Source organism: Orycteropus afer, unplaced genomic scaffold (genome assembly GCF_000298275.1).
Source record: "Orycteropus afer afer isolate SDZICR_OR568_19922 unplaced genomic scaffold, OryAfe1.0 scaffold00035, whole genome shotgun sequence".
NCBI classification, from domain to species: Eukaryota; Metazoa; Chordata; class Mammalia; order Tubulidentata; family Orycteropodidae; genus Orycteropus; species Orycteropus afer.
In genome coordinates this window covers 1,206,793-1,223,695 of record NW_006921622.1, presented here as the reverse complement: position 1 = coordinate 1,223,695, position 16,903 = coordinate 1,206,793, and the positions used below count along the sequence as shown (strand labels likewise).

General features: G+C 40.3%; 2 protein-coding genes across 2 annotated transcripts in view; one reads left to right on the top strand and one right to left on the bottom strand.

The window, feature by feature from the left end:
- The first annotated feature begins 2,727 nt into the window (after positions 1–2,727).
- Positions 2,728–9,331, top strand: C1QL3 (complement C1q like 3). Its single transcript, XM_007936329.2, has 2 exons — positions 2,728–3,315; positions 9,152–9,331. The coding sequence occupies exons 1-2, from the start codon at positions 2,728–2,730 to the stop codon at positions 9,329–9,331; spliced, it is 768 nt and encodes a 255-aa protein (XP_007934520.1).
- A 3,259-nt stretch (positions 9,332–12,590) lies between these two features.
- PTER (phosphotriesterase related) overlaps positions 12,591–16,903 on the bottom strand; it is a 39,499-nt gene continuing 35,186 nt past the window's right edge. The window contains exon 4 of the mRNA XM_007936327.2: positions 12,591–12,801. Coding sequence (XP_007934518.1) covers positions 12,591–12,801 — 211 coding nt within the window. The remainder of the gene's footprint in view (positions 12,802–16,903) is intronic.

The window sequence follows — 16,903 nt, the reverse complement described above, 5'->3', positions numbered from 1 at the left end:
TATATATATATATATATATATATAGTTGAGCACAAGATACAGACAGATGTTTATAAAATCACTACCCTATAGTTAAAGGGTTGAGATGGGGGAAAGAATAGGTCCAGTACCAGGAAGCACAACAAATGCAACCACTGCAGTGCAGTCGAATCTGACTCATAGGGACCCCTCCTTGGGTTTCCGAGGCGGTACCACTATGGAAGTAGATTGCACAACCTTCCTTCCAAGGAGTGGCAGGTGGGTTTGAACTGCCAGCCTTTTGATTAGCAGTCAAATGCATTAGGCACTATGCCGCCAATACCAGGAGCAGTGGCTTTATTAGCAGCCTGTAGGAGGGATAAAGTGGAGACTTGGGCCAACATGGTGCTAATTCTCCCAGGAAAGAGCTGAAGGAGCTGCTGACATTTTTCTTAAAAGAATCAATGTGTCTTCGTTTTCTTCTGTCTGCTCATTTGACCTTAGTTTGTTTCGGAATAGAGAGTAAGGGAAGAGAGAACTAAACTAGTAGGCTGGATGGGGGAGGGGGCAAAGGTAGATGGAACAGAGAGAACATCCACACTGTGGAACCCGTGGACAAGATCACAGGCTGCTGATCACCACCCAGGATGTCACTGTTTGCTTGTTGTAGTCTTACTTGTTCCTGCTTCTCATTTCAGATTCTCATCCTGATATAATAAGTCACGTCTTCCCAGCCATCATCCCTGTATTGACAAGCAAATGTCACCCATGTTTGATTGACAGCCATTGCTGCTGAATGTGGAAGTATTATTTAGGAATCAATTCTTATTTATTTAAAGTCATTCTTGTGTATCTTATGTATTTGTTGGTGGGATAACTTTGCCTAATACCTGCACTGGGGATTTTCCATTAATATTACAAATCCACCCCATTCTTGCTCCTGTTCTCCCACTGTGAATGGGGGTTCTTGTCTCTCATATTTTTTTTCCCCCAATTTCCTCTCCCTCAACATACACTTAAGAAATTTGTTATGGAGGTCATAGAACTAGTTCCATACCTTAGGAAAAGACCAAGCCCCACACTTTTGTAAATAGTGCTTGCTTTATCTTAAGACTTTTGAAGGCATTTTGACAAGTTATTACTTCTTATGCATGAGACTCTTCTAAGTAAATCCAACTTCAGGTCCTATGGTAGTATCTCTTGATCCCCTGAAAGGATGCCACAATGACAAGCAATTGTAAGTAGAGTACATACGTATACACTCAAGCATGCACATATGCATGACACTGTGCAGCATTTATAAAAAGAATCCCTCCTTCCTCCTTTATGCGGTGGATATGTTCGTTAAAATCACTGTGAAATAATGCCCTTTGGCTTTTCAACACACCTTGATGTCCTGAGCAACATCCTTATTTCATTTTAGAAAGAGGAAGAGGAAAACTATAAAGATTAAAAAAAAAAATCATATCCACCACCTGGATAATTCTAAAGGGTCCTCCTTATGTAAAAGTGGCATTTTGAAGAACACCTGAAGCACTGATTGTGGGTGAGTCAGTAGGGAAACACTGTCAGCCAAGCCACCCTGCTTTCAACCTTCACCTCCACCTCTAGCTGAAGCTGCTGGCAGTAGGGAAATAGAGGACTTCGGTGTGACTGGAGTTCTGAAGGTTTTTGCACATCTGTCCCCTCCTCCCCGCTCACAGGGTCTGTCCAGTGACAGCGTCTGCCATCGCCTGGGTTCAGCAAGGGAGTATTCAGGATCTCACTGATCATCCATGTGCAGAGAGGGGAAAAAAAAGAGGCCGAAAAAAAAAAAAAAAAAAAATCTCCACATTGTCACAGTAATGCCAAACTCTCTCTGAGTGGGATGAGCAGAGCAGATGCTGCAATGAGATGCCAAAGCGGCTCCCCTTCCTCTGTGCCTTGGGTGCCTATAAATTGCTCCGGCGCGCGTTTGTCAGCCTCCTCTTCTCCTGGCAGGTGGTACCCAGGCAGAATTCTGCGTTCAGTCTCACTCTCGCTCCGTTCCTGGCTGTGAGGCGCTCGCTACTGCTCGCTAGCTCGTCTGCCCCAGCTCAGAGCTTCGCCGAGGCTATTGTGGCTGTGGCTGCCGCTCCGCACACCTCCGGGGCTACTCAACTGAGCTCGCGGACAGCGAGGCTCCTTGGGGTGCGCCTCTATTAGAGTTGTGGTGGTTGCAAAGAAAAAAAAAAAAGGCAGAGGAAGGGCGAACAGAGCGAGCGAAAGAGGTGGAGAAGGAGGCAGAAAAAGGCAACTTCAGACGGAAAGTTAGTGTGAACTGGCGCAGTCTGCAAAAACGGAAAAGTCGATCGCTGGCAGCGGCGGCATAAAAGTGTGAGCGGTCCGGGTGAGCGCGCGAGAGGCGGCAGCTGGCTCTGCCCTTCGGGTGGCCGCGCCAGCCGCGGCGGCAGCCACAGGTGCGAAGGGGTTCGCAGGAGGCGAGAGGGCGCCCTAACACCCCTCCCCCAGCCCCCCCGCCCCAGCTTGGGACTTCATCTCAAGTCACTTCGCGCCGGAGCTCCCTCCCCAGCCGCAGCCTCAGCGGGGGGAGCAAGAGCAGAAGAGGAGCGGCCGGTGCGCTACCGCCCAGGGGAGTTGGGGTTCGCAGGGGGTTGTTTTCGGCTCTGAAGAGGTCCCCGCCCAACCTTCAAAATTTTGTCCAAAAGCAGACAAGAGGATCGCCCCGCGCTGAGCCGGCTGGTGGGCAGCAGGAGGCGCCTGATCGCCGCCGGGGCGCTGGGGGTGGTGATGGTGCTGCTGTTGGTCATCCTCATCCCGGTGCTGGTGAGCTCCGCCGGCACGTCGGCGCACTACGAGATGCTGGGCACCTGCCGCATGGTCTGCGACCCCTACGGGGGCACCAAGGCACCCAGCACGGCCGCCACGCCCGACCGCGGCCTCATGCAGTCCCTGCCCACCTTCATCCAGGGGCCCAAAGGTGAGGCGGGTCGGCCTGGAAAGGCCGGCCCGCGTGGGCCTCCTGGAGAGCCTGGGCCTCCGGGCCCCGTGGGGCCACCGGGTGAGAAGGGCGAGCCAGGCCGCCAAGGCCTGCCGGGCCCGCCCGGGGCGCCTGGCCTGAACGCGGCCGGGGCTATCAGCGCTGCCACCTACAGCACGGTGCCTAAGATCGCCTTCTACGCCGGCCTCAAGCGGCAGCACGAGGGCTACGAGGTGCTGAAGTTCGACGACGTGGTCACCAATCTCGGCAACCACTACGACCCCACCACGGGCAAGTTCACCTGCTCCATCCCCGGCATCTACTTCTTCACCTACCACGTCCTGATGCGCGGAGGGGACGGCACCAGCATGTGGGCTGATCTCTGCAAAAACAACCAGGTGAGTGCGGGCAGGCTGCCGGGAGGGCGGGGAGAGAGAGCGCGAAGGTGCGGGCGAGAGGGAGGAGACCCCGGAAATGGGGGTGGGGAGCCCGCCGAGAAGGGCGCGGCCGGCCGGCTCCCCAGAGTGACGGCAAGGAAGGGCACTGTTCCACCCTGGAGAGGCGGAGGTCGTCTACTGGAAAGAGCGCCCAGCTGCCTGGAGAGGGCGGTTCCCAAGCCAAGTACCCGCACTCGATGCGCGCGCCTGAGAGCGCGACCCTTGAGGCGCGGAAAGCCGGGAACCCAGTGCTTGGTCTCCAGGCGGGACGGCTAGCGCGCGAGGGGGAGTCCCGGGGCAGGGAGCAATCCCCAGCTGTGGGATCTTAAGCAAGAGAGGATTGCCTGCAGGCTTTTCCGGGAATGCGACGGCTGAGGACCCCAAAATAGGCGTGCCAGGGTGGCAAACCCAGGAGAGAAAGACCCGGGCCTGAGCGAAAAAGAAAGGACAATTACAATTGGGGCTTGTCCAAGGCCGGGGCGGTCTTGTCAAGTCAGCAGTCGCAGAGCCCTCGCCGCGTTCCAGGCGGTGAAGCGCATCTAGTCAGTGACGAGACACAAACTCCAGTTTAGTTTTCAGCCGAAGAATGAAAGGGGAAACAGATGGAATGGTGTTAGGAAAAGTTGAGACTCTGTGAGTTCATACAGTAAAACACGCACCCAAACACAGTCCAAAGTGTACTGAACAGAGTAGAAGGACGCCCAGGATGGTGGCCCGGAGCGCGAGTAGCCCGAGCCCAGCCCAGCTCCATCGCTGGAGATCTCATTGCCAACTACCTACCCTTGGGCATGCCTGCGTGAGAATATTTGCAACGCCTGCCTTCTCCCTCGGCTTTGGCCTTGGCTGTGAAATAGACTTAGATTCGCTCCGGCCACGAGGATTTGCTCTCCTGAGCCGGACGGCGCAGCTAAGAGAGCTGCGGGTCTGCAGTTTTCTACTGGGGCCACTTTACCGTTTGCTTGAGAAATTCGCGGTCACTGCAAAACCGAAGCGTGTGATCACTTCGAGGAGGAAAATAATCTTTGCAACCACCTCAAAGTGTAATCGGACCTTCTGCAAACGCTGCATCTGCAGCCACTCGGGCGAGGCCTTGCACCTTGCAACCTGTGTCAAGTTCCAGGCTGTAACTTTGTTTATTGGGAGGGACAGGGAATGGCCCGTGACCCTGTCATACTATAGAAAGCCTCAGTTTTTGCAGCACCTTTGGTTTAAAAAGAGCTATAGGACTTCGGGTCACTCACCTTTAGGAAATTCAGACTTTCTTAGCTACAACCAAGGTTTCCATTAAGCAGCACAAAGGAGAATTTCTTCAAAACACCTAATTTGGTGTCAGAATTCTTTTAAAAGCGGAGACAAGTGTTCTAAATGTATACATAGAGAAAGGACAAAAAGTCTTGTTCCTTCCTCTCCCTACCTAGTCCCTCACTTCTGAAGGAATTCAGAAGCAAATAGCTTAAGGACCCTCAGGATGAATAGAACAAAAAGAGGAAAAATGGCCACCAGGAGGCACTGACAGGGTTATTATAGTTATTATGCATAAAAGAGTATTAAGATAAATAACAATTATTCACAAAGTCATGGAATAGTTACAGGTAAATGGTTTAAAAGGACATGATTCACTGTTCCTTATTAGAGCTGTTCTGTCATCCTAACAAATTAGTTTATAAACAACCCCTCAGCTAGCACCCCATTATTTGAAAATTGGCTCTCTTCCAACATAAAGGTTAAGACTGGAGAATACTGTAGAGATTTATTTTTTTTAGGTTTTTAAAGGTATTAATTAAAATGAAATAAGATTCAAGATTTATCAGCAAAGGCATAAAAATGCTCACATCTTCAAGTATCTGGAAATCTCAATTACATGAAAAACTAGGGAACAATTCATTTTAATTAGTTTAAATTGTTGGTGTCTACATTGCTGAGCCTGTGTATATTCCAAGAAAACTGATTCCAATAAAACTATTCCATATAGGTATTTGGTGTGCCTTTTGTTTTAAGAATTATTTAATTGTGGGAGGTGTACAATGCTTCTTTGTATCATCCTGTCATATACATTCTATGGGGATTGGAAAAAGAAATAACAAGGTAAAACAGCTGTTCTTCTAATGTCTAATGCTTTCCTTTGGCATTATTAAGCTGCTACAAAAGGTGTGCTGCAAAAGGTGTGCAACAGGTAATTCAGAAGTATAAATTTAGAGTAGTAAACAATATTATCTGGTCTAACAGTCTAGACTATTTTGGATAACAGTTTTTACAATATTACTGTTAAGCACTTTTGTCTCTCAAAAAGAACTATTTTGTAAAGTGTAGTCTGTAGATAATTACAAATAAGAAATCTATTTTATTATTATCATTAAACAAATTCTCTTGATTTTGAATTATATTCTGGCCCAATCACTTCTTAGAATGGCAGTTTCTCTTTCTGAGCTGATCTAATTTGTTTTTATAAAACAAATTCAGAGATCCATGTCAGTGTAATATTGTATGGATTAAGTGGATTTGGAGAAGCACAAAAATTAAAAATCTAGTTCACTCTAGGATAGAGGCATGTCTTGGGATCGTAACCACATGAGAGCCATTTTATTTATTCTTTGTGTGGAATGCACGATCACAGATGGAAACATCAAAAGCCAGTAAATTAACCTGATATACCACTTAACCTTTTGTTTATGATTCCACAGAAGTACAATGAAAATGAAATTATGAGAACATCAGTAGCAATTAATTATATTAGCAAATGTTACCATAAATGTTGTCTCTATGATAAATCCTCACTAATAAGATAATGCTAAAGCTCCATAACCTATTACATTCTCACAAACATACCACTAAAAGACCCACAGTTCTCATATTTCCCATGAAGTCATCAACTTAAATTTAACCTTACCATTTGTGGAGAGCCCATATAACAGTGCATATTAAAGGTAAAAATTGGAATAAAATAGCTTTACATAGAAATAGGAAATGCTTTTAATAGGCTTGTGTACTTGTAGCAGAAAACCTGAATAAAAATACTATTATTTGAATACAATCAGTATAATACTACTATAATAAGCCACTCTAATAAAAAATAAAACTAGCTTAGTATTTTAACCATAAAATAATTAAAGACCAATTTTTACTCTCAGAATTCATTAGCTATGGCATCAGTGAATATGAAATATATTGGAGAGAATGAATAGTTTGTGGGTTGAAATTCATTTATTAGAGAGATTAGTGAAATGTCAAATTATCTTTTTAAAGGCAGTAAAACATGGACCAAAAATAAAGTAGAATTTAAAGAGTTAACTTATAATATATTAGAGTACATAGGTAAAACTGAGGATATTGGGCTCAGGAAAGGATACACCAGATTCCCAGAGAAAATGCTGAAATCAGTGTTCACTTAGGAACCTGAAAATGACTTCCTGAGTGAATGCATTACCTTGCTTGATAGTTTGATGGTTTAAAGGAAGAATCATTGAAGTCACTGAGCTGGATACTAGAGTCTGAAATTAGAAGTCCCATTATACCTTTAGAATATGATCAGGTGAAGAGGCATACTCCAGTCATGTAAAGCACACTGGACTATGGCGGTTGTTGAACTGGGTAACAGTCTTATGGTAGAGTATAGGTTAACATCTTAGAGAACTGTTTTCATTAAAAAGCCATCACACTGGCTTTATCTAACAAAGGAGGTAAAAACCATAAGGGTAACTTTCTAGCCTGTGGGATCACACTAATGCATTTGCAGGTTTTTGTGGTTATATCTACTGAACAAAAATGGTAACATTTACATGGTTTTGTGGTTACATCCTGTAGAATAAAAATTGCATTATATTTTTTTATTGTCTCTAAATCAAGTGATTTTAATGAGCCCCAGTTCCTAAATGCCTTCCTATAGAAAACAATGTCAAAGCACAGTCCCCATAGAACATACACTTCAATACCCAAAACACTCAATAAAATGCAAGTCTGGTTATTAACAATGGTGATGCGTATATACTGGACTGATTATTAATTGGTGTATTAATATCCTGGCTAATTACTATTTTGAATTTTAATTTTCTCATTCATTACAAATCCATACTTTTTTTTTAAAAAAATCAAGTCATAATAGCAATATCCTCCTTGTAAATTTTTTTCCCTGGGAATTAAGGACTACATGAAATTAATGATTCAAAGCATTCAACTCCTACCAATTGATGACTATTTCCTAGGAAACATTACGAAGTTTGATTGTATTATTACTTAATGGTCAAAACAGATCACTTCACTAAATTGGTGTATACATTTGAGTCAATGCTTCTAAGCATAATTACATGGTATATTGCTTTCATTATAAAATGTATTAGTGAGAAGTGGCACAATGTTAAGCAATATTAAATCCTTTAAGCCTTTTCTCCCTGCTATACAATATCCAGAAAGAAATTTTAAAAATACTACTCAAATTACAAGTTCACCAGTGTTAAGTGCCTTCTCCTTTTTTTTTTTTTTTTTTGTTAACATTTCAGCATTAATGTGAGGACACACCACATGAAAATTTAATTTGAAAACCTAACATTTAAATTTTGAAAGAAATGCATGGAAATTCTTGACTTATGTCTCATTTCCCTCATTTTGCCAAATGATAAAATGCAGCATATTGCACTCCCAGTCATGCATTATGACAGAATGTAGGTTTGCAAAACCACTAAATCATTGGCTGTGTTATCCAAGGAAATATCATTACAGCAGAATAGAAACAAGCCACAAAGTGAAAGATGTTTTACGGAAATAAATCAAATACGAATCTGCCTATTGAAAGATTTTCTAAGGCAGAATCAAAATATATCTAAATGAATCTGAAGCGTAATTTGAGTTGAGGCTGTGACAGAATGTCCATATTATTTGAGATGATAGGCGATATGACTGCTCACAAATGTCTATCAACTCACTAACAAGATCATCCGCTCCACATGAGCAGATTATACTCAACTCTCATCCCCAAAGCAAACCACATTTAGAATCACCTAAATACAAAAAGTGCATTCAATGAGTTGATTCAAAAATTCTAGAAATTTTAGAGACCTCCCACCATAGAAATTTAGTTCCTCTTATAAGTTTTTCATGTATGGAAAGTAAATAGCTGATTTAAGTGAATACATCATAGTTAAGTGATATAATCAAAGATGTTTAAAGGATTTGGGCTTCTGAAGTAGCCTGGCAAAAGGGGTTTACTTGAGTCCCATTTTGAAAGCCCCAGACCAAAGAGCTATCTTCTTTCTCCCCTCCGCCCCCCTACCCCATATAGTTGAGTAGTGGGGCTTCCCTGGTTTTTATCTACTGGGGATCTCTATAAGTTTTCAAATAGTTGTGGGAGTTAGGCTTGAACTCCTGTACTCCTAAGCAGCTGGTCAGAATACTACTATTTGGCTTAAATTAAAATGCAAAAACCAACCAAACACACAAAAAACTCCCAACCTATTATTTTTATTTCAAAAAGAGTTTAGGCATAGGAATTCAGGGAATTGGGAAAAGTAGTGATTTAGGAAGAGAAAAGATTGGCATGCATTCTTTTCCAGTATATACTAAGAAAAGATGGCTGTAATAGCCCTCACTAAAGCACTACTTTCTACTTCCTTTCCTCTTTTCCAACAACATAATTGAAACTATTATGTTGATATCCTCATAACGCTCCAGAAGCCAAGGTGTGGACTTGTCTGTGTAAAAATTCTATGCTATGGAAGCAAGTCTTCTTATAATGCTGGGTGAATGGCAAAAAAGAAAACTCGAGAATTCTCTTTTAGGAATTTTAATTCTTGTCTGTTTCACATAGGTGCGGGCTAGTGCAATTGCCCAAGATGCTGATCAGAATTACGACTATGCCAGTAACAGTGTGGTGCTTCATTTGGAGCCAGGAGATGAAGTCTATATCAAATTAGATGGCGGGAAAGCTCATGGAGGAAACAACAACAAATACAGCACATTTTCTGGATTTATTATTTATGCTGACTGATAATGCGGAAACTAAGCTTATAATTCAGAGCTTGAACACTGGATTCGTATGGCTAACGTCAGTGAATCAAGGATCCCAGGAGATGCCAATTGTGGGCACCTCAGTTGTGTGTATGTGGGGAGATCAAATGCTACCTGACTCACATCTGTGTCACTCAGAAAAACATTATGTAAAAAAAAAAAAAAAAATTAAAAATTAAGAGCAAGATAAGCAGATGTGTGATCCACTACCGCCAAAGCAAATACTTCTTATTGTTAGTGTCCATGTGAATGAAGTCCTATATAGATCACGAATTTTTATAGAAAAATCTAAGACACTGAATTATTTCTTCAATATATATGATACTTTGTGTACTGTGATCTTGCTGCTTTTATCCATATGTCAGCTTTGGTTCTTGTGAGTTTACCTGCTAATTATGATACTTGGAATCCATTCATAGTGTGGGGAAGAATGATTTTACCCTGCAGGAGAAGAAAAGATTGAAACAATGCTGCTTGTCCCCAAAGAAATTGTTTGCCTTGTACTTTTGTCAACTTTAGAGCTAGACTTGGGAATGATTCAACTTCAAGCCTTAACCTGGAATTTTCTGGATTTGAGGGAATTCCCAAACTTATGGTAATTTTCACATTTTCTTTGTCTTAATGAATTTTCTTTTCTCTCTTTTCTGGTATAGTCTTTAAAGATAGAGATTGAAATTTTAGCATAGGATTACCTTCAAAGTGTGAAAATGTATAATTATGTATGGTATTTAGAATATCCCCTATGTCTCCTTTTTGTCAATAGGGTACATTTAGATTCACTTGGAAAGTCAGAAAAATTTATTCTTTGGTAGTAAGTCAGACTGAGGCATTTGCCTTCTTTAGAACAAAAGATTATTCATAACCCAATGCACAAAGGTTTAATTTGAGCTACTGCATGCATCACCAAGGGGACACTAAGTAAGGCCTTCAAACAGTTAGTACAAGTCTATGGCCTGAGGTTATTTCAGAATTAACAGTTTCACATATAACTAATATGACAACAAAGTGTATATATTTTATACAAATACCTGCTACATATATATATATGTATATGTATATATATGTATATGTATATGTATGTATGTTAGATGAAATATAATATATATATATGGCTTTAGGCCATAAGGCACAGTGGCTGTTATAGCCTCAAAATTTAATTTAAAGACATATATGTATATATATATACATATATGTTTATAATTTGACTTATTTTGGATGACAAAAATATATGGAGTAGCAAAATAATTTAAATGACTTTGGTTGTCCAGAAAATTAGACTTTTTTAGGTTAAAATGCCCCATATGTCACATTTGTGTAAGTTAAGCCTATGAGTTCTTTATTATCCTATGCCAATCAATACTTTAACAGTGGTTGGAGCAGACTACTAATATTAGGACTGCAGAAGCAAAGGCAGCTTTCCTTTGCAATGTTTATGAATTATCTGCATTTGAATGATCATTTCAAATTTTTTTTCTGAGGTGAACTGAAGCTGACAGTAAAGTAGATTTTGAGGGTAGTGCAAATCTTTTTCCTCTCATTCAAATACACTGCCAAAAGCATCTCTTTAGTCTAAGGAAAAGATTAAAAATGCATGTTGCTATATTCTAACTATCGGACAATTTCCACGATTACAATGAAAAATCTATTCCTTTTTCAGTTGTGTTTGAAGACTCTTGACAAGCAGATTTCAAAACCAGAGATTTGAAAATCTGCTTGTTTCACTGGTGAAAGGCATTTGCATTCTTTCATTTAAAGGAACTAGTTTGTTCTTCTGGCTTCTTCCTCTTTGGTACTTTCTGTTCTAATACACGGAAAACTTGATCATTTTCAATTGGCACAGGTATCTTTTATTTAGCAAACCTCAGCTTTCCAAGAGTCATGCTTGGTGGTCCCATTTGAAGGTGCTGTTTGCTTTGTTTAAATGCCTTAGACTGAGTAACTGTCATGATTTATATGACTAAACACACTTAGCCAATTCATCAAGAATAATGACTAATTCAGTTTGGCCTTTATAATATACAAGACAACTCAAATGAATTACAATGGATTTTATTTTTATTTAACAGTATGCATTTATGGAAGAGGAATTTGCAGCAAGGTTTTGAACAATTTTTTGTTTTGTTTTGTTTTAGGTACCAAATAGCATAGTGTGGATTTGAGCAAAAGATTAGCTTCTAAGTAGCAGTGCATATCAACTAAGAGTTAAAAAAATGATTTGACAGAAACAATCAGAGCTGGGTGCATCTTAAAGATCAGGCTTTAAAATCAGACTGTCATTTCTAATAGATATGACCTTTTCTTCAGAAAAATAACCATTATTTTCTCTGTTTAGACCCAAGGAAAAAACAAATAAAAGGTAAAGAAAATAAAGGAATGTATGTAAGGCAAACGTTTCTTTTTTTGCATTATATCTTATTAATTAAATTGTGGCCTTTGTTATTATAAATGTAATGATCCATTAAACTATATTATGTAATATATTTTGACTTTATGATTGATTTTTTATAATTCAGGACTTTTATGTATTTGTGCCCTCTAATACAACTTTTGCAAAATGTGACAAAATGTACACAAAATGGATTCCAGAAAGCCAAAGGTGTCAAAAAATAATTCAGTAAAATATATAGATAGGTGGACAGCATATTATTAACCTTCCAAACTATTTTTATCATTGGAAATTGGTCATTGTATTATAGTATCCTTTGGGGGGGAAAAAAAAGTCTCAGAATTTAACTTCCCTTGTTGCCAAAGCTATTTTAAAGTGCCATATTATTCATTAAGCATTAATTAAAGAACAGCAGGATAATTAGTAGGATCATCAATATTACAAGAAACATTAGATTGCTCCAGAAGGGAGTAATTTAACTAGAAACACTTTAAATTTTCTCAAGTAGTGCAGCTGATAGATTACAAAGAAAAGAAGAGAGAAAGAGAAAGAGAGAAAGAGAGAGAGAAACACTCCACTTAGGGGATATAGACTTTAAATCATTGTTTGGAAATAGGTACTTTTCTATTTATTTTGCAAAGTGAAAACGATAGGGCTCAATTAAACTCAGTAACCCTCTGGAAGTGTTAGTGTAATAATTTTGGAAAAGGCAAACTCTTCTAATTCACATAAAAAGGAAATTATCAGTCATTAGTCCTATGTACTCTGATTAATACCTCACAGCTGGTTTGGAATCCTACTGAATGTTCTCTGCAAGTTTTATACACAAGGTGTAAATTCATAAACACTCATCCTATTTGAATGCTAGCCATCGCTTAGGGTTCTCTATTAGTATTTTATCAAGTGCATTCTCAGTTAGACCTCTAAGTAACATTTTAGGAACAATGTTGGTGAGTATATGAGAATAGCCGTGACCACCATATTTCATGAGCCGATGCTTCGTATGTATGTCATGTGCCATCAGAATTCGATCTTCATAGCCCTCATCCACCAGGAGACGCACCCTGTGAAAAATGTTATCTCATTATTTGGCATTTGTCTCACGTTTAAAATTTTCAGGGTGCTTTAAACTTTTTGCTCATAAGCCTATTGTGCTTGTCGGAAAGATACTGCCTTCTGTTGTGGCATGTGTACTGGGAGACCCTTAATAAATACTGTGTGGTGATAATAAAGATATTGGTGCATCCTAGTGGGAACATGATCCTTATTCCACACACACAGAAATCTCTAGCCTGTGATATTTATGACATTGTCCAGCAATTCTGAACTAAAGATAGCTTCTAATAGGATATGCCAGTTTGAATGAATGACCACTTTAGCATTTTACTAAATAACTTTGCTCTGAATTTGTATTCTAATCTCTTCTCTAAACTGCCTCTTTTAGTGGGCCCATTTTTCAGATCTCATTCTCTCTCTCTCCTTTTATCTAGCAAACAAAATCAATGACTATTTGGGGTTTAAATAGGCAAAGAAAATGAATCTTTGCCTAAGTAACATATTCTGAAAAAAACTGGGTTGAAAGTGAACAGTGAATGATAAGCTAGACAGTCATTTTAAACAGGTAGGCAACAGTACTTCTGTACTTTGAACATCTGTCCCTTTGAAGTTTATGGTAATTCTGATTTGGTGGTAGTCTTCAAGCATTGTATTAAATTGATCAATAAAAACTGATGCTATCTTCCTTCCATTTCAACAATTGCTAAAATAATGAGCAGTCCCTTTACACTTAACTGACTAAAATACAGCTTCCCACTATTGTCTAAAAATGTAATCCTCTTTGCTTTGTTAACTGCTGTAATCTTCTGTGTGACTCACCTCCTAAAGCCACCAGCTATATGTGTCTGGACTCTGGACAGTATGTGTCTTGACTTCCATGGATCTCTGATGTCAAGAGATGCAACTTGAAGACAGAGACTCTTCTATGAGATTCTCTATATAGTCTTGTCAGTCTCTAAAGTTTCTAGATCCCCACCATGAAAAATGGATGGACAGCAATTTCCTCCAGAAAATAACTATTTGAAAAGTATCTTTTTGTTTCCATAACATTTCTTGGCATTCTGGCCCATGAATAATATTTAATAACTACTTGGGTAAGCTCTGGTAGCATAGAGCCTAAGGCACTTGACTGCTAACCAGAAGGCTTGTAGTTCAAACCTACCAGCCACTTCTCGGAAGGAAGATTGGGCAATCTACTTCTATAGTGGCACTGCCTCAAAAACCCAAGGAGGGGTCGCTATGAGTCGGGTCCGACTTGATGGCACATAACAACACAATAACAATGGGTAAGCAAAAGGAGTCCCTAAGTGATGTAAACAGTTAATGTGCTCACTGCTAAACAAAAGGTTGGTGGTTTGAGCCCACCAGAAGGAAGTGCCTCAGAAGAAAGACCTGGGGATCTACTCCCACAAAATCAGCCACTGAAAATCCTATGAGCACAGTTCCATGAGTCTGAATGGGTTGAATAAACCTTGTAATTTCAGGTTAATGGAATGCAGGTGCCAAAGAAGTAGATGCAATGTGGTGCTTTGTCCAGAAATCTGCATTCATGCATTGAGTACCCCATGTGTACATATAAATGCCATTTGTGCCACTAAGGGTATTTGCCTCATTGAAATTTATATAACATTCTGAAGTTCTGATCTTTAGTTACTTTGGGAACAAACTCTATTTCAGGAAATTATCTAAGAGAGTTACATGATCATGAAAAAATGAGAAAGACTTGGCAGAATACACCTGCAATGCTGTAACTCAGTATAACATATCTTGATCCACAACTTTAAAGAAGTAACACAGAACAGAAGTTTTTAGGGTACATGTTTTCCATTATATTTGTGAGCATTTCCTAAGGTTTTTGTTTCTTTTTCTTGCCTGAGGAAAATGATATCTTATCTCTACAAAGACATATTCTATGGATAAACAAATAATTACTTGAAGATGCTATGTGTGACACCATGAAGCATAAAATTATTGAATTATGAAGTAGTAAGAAAAGAATATAATGGACAAGATACTCTTATTTTAAAATGGGAACCATTAGAACTCATTAAGCCAAGAATCTGGAGACTAGTTCCCTCATGAGAAAGATAATGTTATGACCGTGGAAACATAATCATATCCTGAACATCAAGAAAGCCTGGTCACTCCTGAATACGAGCGCCTCTCTCATGCTGTGCTATTGTGTGGAAGAACAGTAGTTACAGAGTTGCTGCCAGAAGGGAGGATCTACTGCAGATGAGAAGACAAAAAATTACAGTAATTATAGAAATACAAATGAGTTAGTGTTTTGCAAACAAATATTAGAGAGAGACTACAAAGTGTGAAAAAGGCAGAGATATAATAAGATTTGAAAAATGGAGCATAAGATTGAAAACAGGTGTTAGACACAGAATTTCTGGTGCTAAAAACCAGAGGTAGGCAGAAGCATGCTTCTGTGTTCTTGTAACTTCAGAGCTAGATTAGTATGGATCAAAAAAGGACTGCAAACAAATGGTGAAAATCAATTGCCTGGACAATGGGGGACAATGGGGATGCAGGAGCACATACAACCCAAAAGGTCGTGTAGTAGTAATTAACATGAGCTACACTTGGGGAAGAGAGCAGTGGTGGTCCAGTGATAGAATTCTCATGGAAAGGCAGGAGACTCAGTTCAATTCCAGGCCATGGCACCTTACGTGCAGGCACCATCTGTCTGTCAGTGGAGGCAAAAATCAGCCATTGAGACCTTATGGCTCACAATGGCCTGCTCCCCAGCTGATCATGGAGATGGCGCAGGCCTGGCAGCATTTCACTTCATTATGCATGGGGTCTTCAAAAGTCCGGGGCCAATTGCACAGCAGCTGACAACAACAACACACTTGGGTCAAGTGATCTAATGCATGGTTTTAATTTAAGGAAGATTAAGTACACACACATATACAGATACATACATAGATACATAGATACACATAAACACAAATACATATATAATTTTTATTGTATTTCCATATATGCAGAATGGTTACATTTGGCATTATCAAAGATAACTGAAATTAAGCTCTTAAACTGATAGCCAAATGGAGCTAAGAAAGAATGCTGAGGGAACCGTGAATCATCCTGCCCATAAATATCCTTCATAGATTCCCCTCTGTGTATCCCCTATCTTCTGTCCCAGAAGATCTGGAAGCCTCATAAAGGGCATAAGGTTACAAAAGACATACCTCTCTGTCAACAAGGAGCTTAGGAAAAGGAAGTAAGTAGGTCCTGGGTGCAAACTACCTTTGCCCAAGATGAAATGGAAAACAAGCATTGAAGGCATCCATCAGGAAATCATGCTTTTGAGATGATGAAAGATAAGAAATACCTACCACATCATTCCATTTTAAATTACAGATGCCTACAGGTAGAGAGGGAGCTCTGGTAGCATAGTGCCAAAAGCACTTGACTGCTGACCAGCAGGCTGGCGGTTCAAACCCACCAGCCACTTCTCAGAAGGAAGATGGGGCAATCTATTTCTGTAGCGATACTGCCTCGGAAACCCAAGGAGGGGTCGCTATGAGTCGGGTCCGACTTGACAGCACATAACAACAACAACAACAGGTAGAGAAAGGAGATCTGGTGGTATGGTGGTTATAGCATTAGGCTGCTAACCAAAAGGTCAGCAGTTTGAATTCACCAGCCATTCTGTGGGACAAAGATAAGGCAGTCTATTTCTGTAAAGATTTACAGCTTTGGATACCCTATGGGGCAGTTCTGCTGTGTCCTGTAGGGTTGCTATGAGTTGGAATCAACTCAGTGGCAGTGGGTACAGGTAAAGAATATTCACCTCTGCATATGACACAAGCTAGTAGTGACTGAGGGAAACCTGTTTGGTTGTATTGAATTCTGTTCTTGGGCAATCAATTAAAAATATAAAGCAAAATAAAAACAAAGAAACAACAAAAAAATCCATTTGTCCAAGAACTGGTTTGAGCACGAAAAAACAACAACAAAAGAAGCCTCACTTTATGAGTAAGACATAGAGAGGTACGTGGGAAGTACAGACAACAAATATGAACCCTTTTGCATATACAGTACTGAGTTGTCAGTGAAGGCAAACGGGTATATGGACGGATAGATAGGTGGACAGGC

What these genes read in the sequence shown, in the direction of transcription:
- C1QL3 (XM_007936329.2), top strand. Translation starts at nt 2,728, where the DNA reads ATGGTGCTGCTGTTGGTCATCCTCATCCCGGTGCTGGTGAGCTCCGCC. An exon ending in ATCTCTGCAAAAACAACCAG is followed by an intron (nt 3,316 to 9,151) that starts GTGAGTGCGGGC and finishes TGTTTCACATAG; the next exon opens with GTGCGGGCTAGTGCAATTGC.